The sequence below is a fragment of the Arachis duranensis genome, chromosome 1, assembly GCF_000817695.3.
Source record: "Arachis duranensis cultivar V14167 chromosome 1, aradu.V14167.gnm2.J7QH, whole genome shotgun sequence".
Taxonomy (NCBI): Eukaryota; Viridiplantae; Streptophyta; class Magnoliopsida; order Fabales; family Fabaceae; genus Arachis; species Arachis duranensis.
Genome location: NC_029772.3, coordinates 90,452,910 through 90,463,040, shown reverse-complemented (window position 1 = coordinate 90,463,040; position 10,131 = coordinate 90,452,910). Strand labels below are relative to the sequence as shown.

The following is a 10,131-nucleotide window of genomic DNA, read 5'->3' as shown; positions in this document are numbered from 1 at the left end:
AAATTAAAGATATTTTAATAACTTCATTATACAACTCATATTTTTATATATAGATTATATATTATAAAATAAAAAATAAAAAAATATGAAAGAAAATTATAAAATAAATATTGAATAATTATTAACTAATCATATTAAAATCAATTAATAAATAAATATACATATGAATATTAACTAAAAAAATATTAAAATAATTTAAAATTATTATCTATTAATGCATATGTAAGATAATTCAAAAAATACATATTTTAAAATTAGGTAATATTAATCATAAAAATCTATTAATTATTAATATTATAGGTATAAAAGTATGAATGTTATGAATATAAAATTATAGATATTAAATTAAAAGTATTTTAACTATTTTTCACTACAAAGAAAAGAAAAAAATTAAAGAAAATAGATCAAAAAATTATATGTATAATTATTGTTAATGGTAGATAATATCTTTGCTATAATAGTTGGTAAATAAATAAATTAATTCACTAGTTCGATTAAAAAAGTGTTAGAGATTTGTATTTCGTTTTGTGCATATAATAACTAATTGGCCAATAATAAATCTTTAAATAGAGATTAATAAATTAATTTTTGACTTATTAGATTAGAAACTGTTGTAGGTAACTAAAAAAAATAGTTGATAAATCAATTTGAATATTATTAATGTACTTTCTTCTTCTTCTATTATTATTATTATTATTATTATTATTATTATTATTATGATTATTATTATTATTCAGTTATTATTAGTTGTCCGGGTGAAAAAATGAGGAACCGGAGAAGAAGAACAATAAATGTATCGTAATTAAAGAAGTTTTTTAAAAAATAGACTGTTTTTGAGTTTTTTTTTTATAAACATTTTTACTAATTTTTGTTGTTATCATATATTTTGGTAATTTAAGTAGATTAAGAGGTGGTCCAAAATTAAGTTGCAAGCCTATAATTTTAATAAAGTAACATATCAAATTTTAAATTTTAATTACAAAAAGATAACTAATTAGTTAAGAATTATTAAAAAATATTTGATTTAATTAGATTTGATTCTGTTTTGATTTTAGTTTTGAACCATAGGTTTTAGGTTTTAAAAACTTATTTACAGATAACACACAACGAAATTACATATCACACAACACGTCCTACACTGTATTAAAGAATTCTGTTTTTATTCTATTGTTAATAACTAATTTTTTCTGTTAAGATTAGGAGTTTTATTTATTTCTTTTATAAATAATTAATCTAAGTGTTTTATTTTATTTGAGACATATACTTTAATCTATTTCATGATTGAGCGTTCGTTTTTCATTCCAAAAGATTTAAAATTGTTGAAAAATATTCTAATTTTATTTTAATTTTTAATATTGTTTTTGAAAAAATTAATATTAAAATTATCTTAAAAATTCTTTCTCGTGACTTTTTGGTTTAACTAATAATAGTATTTTAAAAAATATGCGACATTTTGTAATTTCCAATTGTTCTAGTTTAAATAAAGACATAATTCTTTTTTAGAAATTAGAAATTAAAGGGAATCGTTCTTCGAGGCAGGAAAATAGTATTTCATGAATGTGATGGTAGCCTAATAGAGGGAGAACATAAAGGATTGATATCTGATACTCCGTGCCAATAAAAACTATCGTCTTCCATCATCAAAGTTACAATAATTATACTTTTGTTTTAAATTAATTAAGTACATTAAACAACTATTTTCGTAGTCAATGTCTATACTTGCTTAAGAATCAAGTATGGCGTGAATGGTGTTCATGCAACTATACCTAGTTATAGAAAAGTTGACTATACACAATTAAAATGGACTTGGCTTGAGGTTGCAGCCAACATTTAGGTTCATCCGCACTTACTATTGAAGTTGCTCAATATTAGGCACACATTAGGGATATTTATTAGAAAATTAAATAAAGCATTATATAGTACTTGATGTTGATTAATTAAACATTTCTCAATGTACACCTTTCCCTTGTGTAATTAAGCAGAAAATTAGAAAATAAGTTATTAAAAAAATGGGTGTTAATTCCACTCGTCAAATGAGGAGAAGTCAAAAAGGGAGAAAGTTAGATCCAGTAGCACAAAAAATGAAGAGTGATGCGTTGCCTCTAAGAAGCTTCAAAATTTATTAGTATCATACCTCATCAAATAATAACATGATGAGTGCCAAACACACCCTCATAACTTTTACCCAGAAAAAACTCCACCTCTTCTGAACCTTCTTCAACACCAAAAACAGAGAATAACAATGGCCAAGTCCCAAAAGACAAACCGTGGACGCTGCTTTATATTCCTTTGTTTCATCTTCATCTTCTTCCTCTGCATCCTCGCTTCCATTAACGAAGTCCGCTTCCAGGGCTTACTCAGGTTCGGTCGTTGTAAAATACCAAATCAATCATCATCATCATCTTTACTTGCTTCCAATAATGACCAAGAGCTTCGAATCCTAATAGCCGTTCTAACACTACCCGACCAGTACCTGCGCCGCCACTTCCTCCGCCTCGTTTACGGCACACAAGCACTCCCGGAGGGAACCAAAATTGACGTGAAGTTTGTATTCTGCAACCTCACGAAGGAAGAGCAAAAGGTGATGGTGGCCCTTGAGATCATGCGCTATGATGACATCATCATCCTCAACTGCACTGAAAACATGAACAAAGGCAAAACCTCTACCTTCTTTCGGAGTTTGCCGGAGATCTTCAACGAAACAGATGGCAGTGATGGACAACATTACCCTCCTTACCATTATGTGATGAAAGCAGACGATGACACATATGTGAGACTCAACAGTTTGGTGGAATCGTTGAAACCATTGCCAAGGGAGGATTTCTACTATGGATTCGTGATACCGTGTGGTAGCATGGACCCTTTCAAGCACTATATGTCTGGGATGGGGTTCTTGGTCTCGTGGGACATTGTGGAGTGGATTCATGATTCTGATATTCCAAAGCAGCATGTGGAAGGTCCTGAAGATAAGGTCTTTGGAGATTGGATGAGATGGGGTAAGAAAGGGAAAAACAGGTATAATGCTAAGTGGTCTATGTACAATTATCCTGATCCACCTTCAGTGTGTTCCCATGATCTTTGGCCTAATACTATTGCTGTTCATTTGTTGAAGAATCCAGAAAAATGGATTAGGACTCTTACATTTTTCAATGTCACTCAAAATTTGAAGCCATCAAAGTTATATCATATAAGTTAGTCCTATATTATTAGGTATTTGTACTTAGCTCACCATCTTCTTTGTTTATTTAATTTTTTTTTTATATACATGATATGATTATATCATCTATGTACTCCTCACACAGTCAAGGAGGAGAATACTTAATTGCTTCAAATTCTTGAGAAAGAGGGGTAAAACTTGTTGTATGAATAAAATTTTGTTATCTTTTATTCATTCGTCAATCTTTTTTGGACATGTTCTAATTATGTGTCATCTAACCCACAAATTAGAATGTGATAAACAACACGAAAAAAATTACAATTTAAGAAATCAAGTTCAAGAAAAATATTTGGATTAAGATTTGTTCCTATGTTTTCTTAATATATTTTTCTCTGCCAAACAAACTACATTTACATTGTAGATTATACAAAATTAACGAATATGTTATTTCTTCATCCATGGAAGAGTATTTTATACATCATTTTATAAATATCTAATTGTATATTTTGACTTTACTAAATAATTAAAAAAAGAACAAATTGACTTGAAACAAGGGGTTTAACATCCCATTGGTATAGAATTTTTGAAAAATGCTAGAAAATATTAAAATTTATTATGTTTGACTATCACTTAGTTATTAACTTAAATTTTTTAGTTTAATTTTTTAAATTTAATAATATAATGATATACTTTATTTTGCATTTAAGTCTTTTTTATATAAAAAATATTAAAATTAACTGAATATTTCTATTAAGAATCTAATTAAATTTTTTAGTACATTTTTTAAAAAAATATCTTGTTAATTCTAATATTTTTAATATGAAAAAATATCGGTTATAAAATTAAAAACGATATAAAAATTTAATTAAAAATATAAAAATTTAAAATATTACACTGATATAGAGTAATTAAACATTAAATTAACCCTAACTCTGGTTAATAAATATAAATCTTGGATAACTATAGATTAGTCTAGCTAAATTTATATAACCATAAACCTATTATATATACGGCACTTTTTAGAAATCAAATATAAAACAGAGTTCAAATAGCTATCACTTGTACTTAAATTTTACAGTTAAACTAATTTTAATATATAATACATATAAGAATTTTTCATAATTAGTCAAAAATAATATTCACAAGTTGAATGGAGATAAACTGCCCTGAATTGAGATTTCAAGGTTGAAAAAGTGAAGAAATATCAAAGTAACTGCGTTTTAAGAAGTGTTAATTTACCTTCTCATATAATATTTAAAATTTAAAAACTATCCAATTCATTTCACACAACAAATAAAACTTGTAGTTTCGAACTTTTCATATTAATTTTGAAAAAAGAATAAATTGGTTCTTAATTTTTTGTTAGTAGATATTTAAATTTTCAACAATTTAAAAATATATTAAATTTTTTATTTTTTAAAATTTGGATATATGGACCTTTCTATTCATTTGGGTTTAGCAGAGTCAACAAAAAAATTAAACATTATTTTCGATGTATTAGCCTAACCCGATATATAAATACACATGTGGAGAATTTAAAAAAAGGGATAAATTAAATTCAAAATAAATACGTCCAGAAAAAATTAAATATTTAAATTTATCCTTAAAGATATAAATGTTTGCGGGCAAAAATATCTTTTTTCTCATTAATTTTTAAATAATTTAAAGTGAAAATTGACACGTATGCTATAATTCAAGGCCACGTCAGCTTGAGTGGTGGCCAGGTGGGTGCGTGCAAGCAAGTTTCAGCATTGCGTTATTGCTGCTGGGCTGCGCCTCCCACACCTCACTCTTCTGTTCTGTCAGCTGAAGAGAGAGACAAAGGGGGTTTTGGCTTTGCGGCTGAGGCAGCTCCTATTCCTTGGTAGCCGCAACCTAATCTCAATCGCAATCAATCATCTCTCGTCGTCGGTGTATTGCGCCGACGTCGTTTTAGCCTCTCTTCTCTCCTAGTAAGCCCTCTTCTTCTCTCTTTTTTCCATTCACGAAACTGGATCCTACAACCAATCACTCCTTCTCGTGTTATACATTCCACTTATCAGATTTATTATTCATTCATTCTTTGCTTCAGTTGATTTCTTGTTATTGCCGTCGTTATCTTCAAATTCGCATTCCTTTTTCCGTTATTTATTTTGGTTATTTCCTCGAGCACCTGGTGGCCTAACAAACATGTGAAATTCTATGAAACGATACTGAACTCTCTCTTATTGAGTAGCTCTTGTCCTTTATCTTTGTACAAGGGTTGAAGAAGTTCGTATAATTTTAGGCTTTTAGTTGTTGTGCGTTGGAATAACGCTATTCTTTTAACTGTTTTTACATTTCCAACTCTTTTGTTCCTCTTAATCTAAACGTTGTCTAATCCGTTTATGATGATGTACAGGAATACATACATTTATTCTGAACCATTATGGGCAATGGTCCAGCACCATTTTCTGACATTGGCAAAAGGGCAAAAGGTAAACTTGAACTTAACTTCATTCCACGATATATACACATTCTTTAAGATTATTGTCCGAAGTTATTCTTTATATATAGTTGAATATATTCATGATTATCTGCTAGTTCATGATATGTTATCCCATCTTATTTCTTGTGTTGTAATTATAGTGCTTGACCACAGCGCATGAAGATTTATAGTGATATGGGATTATATTAAAATCAAATGTTTCTTGTACTCTTTTTTGAGTATGGGAATGCCTTGTACTCTTTCTGAGTACTTTAAATATTGAAACCCATCATAATATCTTAACTCAAATATCATAATAAGTCTAGTATACATAAAGGCTATAATGCTACATGTTTGGAGACTTTATAAGTATCTGTCGCTTAAAATCCTTTAGATGGTTGGCTTCTTATCAAGCCATGTCTAAATTTGTTATAATATACTTGGCATTAAGTTGTGAACGTTGCAATTCTTTTGTAGATCTTTTGTACAAGGATTACAACTTTGATCAGAAGTTTAGCTTGTCAATTCCTAGCACCACTGGATTGGTAATGTTTATCCTTATTTCTGCTATTACTTTTTTTTGTTTAATTAGATTAATTTTTAGTTTTTCTTTTTAATTGATGCTTACTAGATACAAAATCTTATAGCTTCAATATGACATAGTTTTAATATCACAACCACAATTGTGTGAACACTACATAATTTCAAATAATATGTAAGTTCATGACTGTTTATTTGATTTTTTATTTTAATTTTATTGGATTATGAAACATTTTTTATTGTTATTAATTCGTTAAATATACTCATGTTATTTCTTATTGAATGACAAATAGTTTTACTTACTTCTATTTTTCCATTAATGTTTTTTATTTGACTGGTTGTTGGGTGAAAAAAAGAAAGAATAAATAGATTTAGAACAATATGCAATTAGTTTATTTTTGTCAACAAATGTCTTGTTTAGATCAATTTAACTTGTCCTATCCTATAGGAATGCAATCCTTTTTAAAAGGAATCATTGTTTCATGTATTTAAAAAAATGGATTAAATATGTTAAAGTGTAGAAAACAATCATATTGCAAACCTCTAAATAATCAATCATCTATTCCTTTAAACATGAGCATCATGGTTTAACAAATATGACAGCTCATATCTTCTTACAATATGTTATTGTTTATAGTCTCATGCAGAATATCTTGGGGGTCAGCAGTCAAATATCAAATTGTTTTCAACAAATAAATTTTATTAATTCATGTATGCAAACTCTGATAAATGTGGGTATAAATTATGTTAACTCAGTGTGTAAACTCTAACGAACATAGGTTTTATGTGTGTAGACTCTTGTAAATATATATGTAAACTATTGTTGGCCAAATGTTGACCCAAAAATACTTTTAGTTTCTGTCTAATGTGCCTGATTTCAAATTCAAAATTTTCCTCTGGCAGGGCCTTGTAGCTACCGGATTGAAGAAGGATCAAATTTTTGTTGGTGACATAAACACCCTTTACAAGAGTGGAAATACTATAGTGGATGTGAAAGTTGATACATACTCTAATGTAAGAAATAGAGGTCTAAATTTAATCATATGACTCAATAATTTATATATGGCTAGTGTTGTACTTCTGCTATTGCGTTCTACTATCCCCACTTTATTAATGAGTGGATGTAACCAGAGTTCAAATTTTGTAGAACTTGTTAAGTTTGGAATGTTTATTTTAACTCTGAAAGTTGTGGTCATTATTATGGTAGACTAAATATTTTATCATGTGTTATGCTAAATAATATTTTCTTATCTCGTTTTAGGTAACTACAAAAATCACGGTGAATGATATCTTGCATGGTACTAAAGCTGCTTTGAGCTTCAATATACCTGATCACAAGTCTGGGAAGGTGAATACAATCATGATTGTGCTATGTATGATGAATGATGATACTAATGCATGATTCATATGTTGAATTTGAGGAATATAGTGTCTTCTTACTACTGAAAATACTTCTGTTACATTAAAAACATTAAATTTTTTATCTTTGAGTATTTCCTAAATATTCTGATTATGTTAGAAACTCGTTACCAGGTCATAGTAGCAAATGTATTCATGATAAAAGCTTTCAGCTTAGCAATATTAGCAAACAATATGGCATGTTGGAGAAAACCATTTAATAAAATAATGCACCAAATCATTAAGTTAACTGTAATATATGCATTTTCTTGAGTTTGGGGTTGTGTTAGACAGTATTTTTTTTAGCTTAATTACATGTAATAACTAGATGTATTTGGACATTCTTACAAGGTATCTAACCATTCAATATTTTCTCAGCTGTATGTGCATTATGTTCATCCTCATGCTGCCATTGATTCTAGTATTGGCTTGAATCCATCCCCTCAATTGGAGGTTTCTGCTGCAATTGGCAGCAAGGATCTTTGTTTGGGTGCTGAAGTCGGATTTAACACCACTTCTGCTTCATTTACAAAATACAATGCTGGAATTGCTTTCAATAGACCAGATTTTTCTGCAGCTCTTATGTTGTAAGTTTCATTGGTACCACATCTTCCTCTGTTTTTTGAATGTAAGAATAGCTAGATAGTATTGTCAATCTTACAAGCATAAGTTAATTGAAATTTGGAAATCTCAATCAATATTTGTCAGAACTTAAATCTTTCATTTGAAAGACAAACCATATCTGGAAGATAAAAATTTCTTTCGATTAATATTCTTTGAATTTGAAAATCCTTTATCAATATGCTATGCAAACACGCATTGTATTTTGTTTTATGCTTGAAGGATTTTTTGTTTTCTCAATTTTCATAGTTTTATGTTCTTAATTTTCCTTTTACTTTGTGAAGGATCTTTTGTCTAACTTTAGGATTCAAAAGATGTAACTTATCTGCTTTGATAGTTTATTTCTTTAAGATAACTAATACTGATTACTCACTATTTATGCAGGGCTGACAAAGGACAGAACTTGAAGGCATCCTATATTCATTATGTGGATCGCCCAGATGGATTAACAGTAGCTGCTGAAATTACTCATAGGTTTTCTAGCTTTGAAAACAGATTTACTATTGGAAGTTCACAGTCAATAGATCCAGTTACAGTCTTAAAAACTAGATTCAGTGACGATGGAAAAGCTGCTCTCCAAGTCCAGCGAGCATGGAAGCCGAATTCACTAATAACCCTATCTGCTGAATATGACTCCACAAAAATCTTTGGTTCATCTACAAGGCTTGGTCTTGGTCTTGCTCTCAAGCCATAAATCTCTTTTGTCTGACGATCTATTCTTCTTTGGTGATTTTATCCTTCCATCTCATCGGTTTTATATTGTTTCCAAAACTCATGTTGGGTGTTTAAACCCTATCATATCGTCATCATAAGTCAAATCAAAGGATAAATTGTATTTGTTAAATCCTCTACAGCGGACAAGGGGAAAGAGGACCCAATTTTGAAACATACACATAATGCCTAGAGACTTGAGTTTTTTTAGTAGATTTATTTATAGTACTAAAGAAGAGTACTAAAAAATTATGACTAAAAGAATACTCAATTTTAACATAAATTTAAGTTGTTTTTTTAAAAAATTATAGTTAAATAGTGTTAAAATAATATGATTTTAAATAATATAATTTTATGTTTTTTTTATCATTTTTATCTAAATATAATTTTAAATAATGTAATCTAAACAATATTTATTTTATTATAATCTATTTTGATACAAAATTACCAAATATAAATCATAGTTATAAATTTTGATTTACAAATTTTAATTTAAATATACACTTAATCGGGAGCCAAATTCGATTATTTGATGATTATGTTTGGTCTTATGGTATGAGTTTTTCTTTTTCTCTTCTTTTACTTTCATATTAGATGCTGAGTCTTCTATGCTGGTACTTTAGTTATATAAAACCAGAAAATTATCTACATTTTCTGTGAGGTCCAATGACACACTTTTTTTTTTGTGACCATCGGTTGGTCCAATGACACAACTTATTTATTCAACTACGTAATATAAATATAAAAAATTAATTACTAAATTAGTTATTAATTTAAAATTTATCTATCCTCTCTTTTAAGAGTATATATTAAATTTATAAATATAAAAAATTTAAATTTTTAATATATTTATTTTATTTTTTAAATTTATAATAAAAAAGAAATAAAGTAAGTAATTGATAAAATAGGAAAGGAAAGGGAAGGGAAGAAAAGAGAAGAGAAGGACGCGTGAGGCAGTGAAATTAAGCTGAAGGGAGAAGAAAAGAGAGGAGCAAGGGAAAGAAAAAGGCCATTAGAATTTAGAAAAGAAGAGTCCACTCCATCGAGCCATACCGTGCCTCTGGCGAGTTGTTGAGCTGTGTTGTTAAGAAAGAAGAAGAAGAAGAAGAAGAAGAAAGAAAGATGTCACACAGCGATACAATACCCCTGCATCCATCATCCCAATCGGACATCGACGAGATCGAGAATCTCATCAACGCTTCTCCGGCCACCGTCCTCCCAGCTAGACCCCCCAGTCCCCCACGTGCGCAAATCCCCG

The 10,131-nt window shown here is 28.9% G+C and overlaps 2 protein-coding genes across 2 annotated transcripts; both read left to right on the top strand.

Moving 5' to 3' along the window:
• The first annotated feature begins 2,131 nt into the window (after positions 1 to 2,131).
• On the top strand, positions 2,132 to 3,372 carry LOC107461222 (uncharacterized). Its single transcript, XM_016079706.3, has one exon. It carries the CDS (start codon positions 2,243 to 2,245, stop codon positions 3,194 to 3,196), a length of 954 nt encoding a protein of 317 aa, XP_015935192.1. The 5' UTR covers positions 2,132 to 2,242; the 3' UTR covers positions 3,197 to 3,372.
• Positions 3,373 to 4,926: 1,554 nt separating this feature from the next.
• LOC107459994 (mitochondrial outer membrane protein porin 4) lies at positions 4,927 to 9,086 on the top strand. Its single transcript, XM_016078313.3, has 7 exons — positions 4,927 to 5,109; positions 5,538 to 5,613; positions 6,081 to 6,148; positions 7,047 to 7,157; positions 7,405 to 7,491; positions 7,920 to 8,128; positions 8,547 to 9,086. Exons 2-7 carry the CDS (start codon positions 5,565 to 5,567, stop codon positions 8,854 to 8,856), a joined length of 834 nt encoding a protein of 277 aa, XP_015933799.1. The 5' UTR covers positions 4,927 to 5,109; positions 5,538 to 5,564; the 3' UTR covers positions 8,857 to 9,086.
• The last annotated feature ends 1,045 nt before the right edge of the window (positions 9,087 to 10,131 follow it).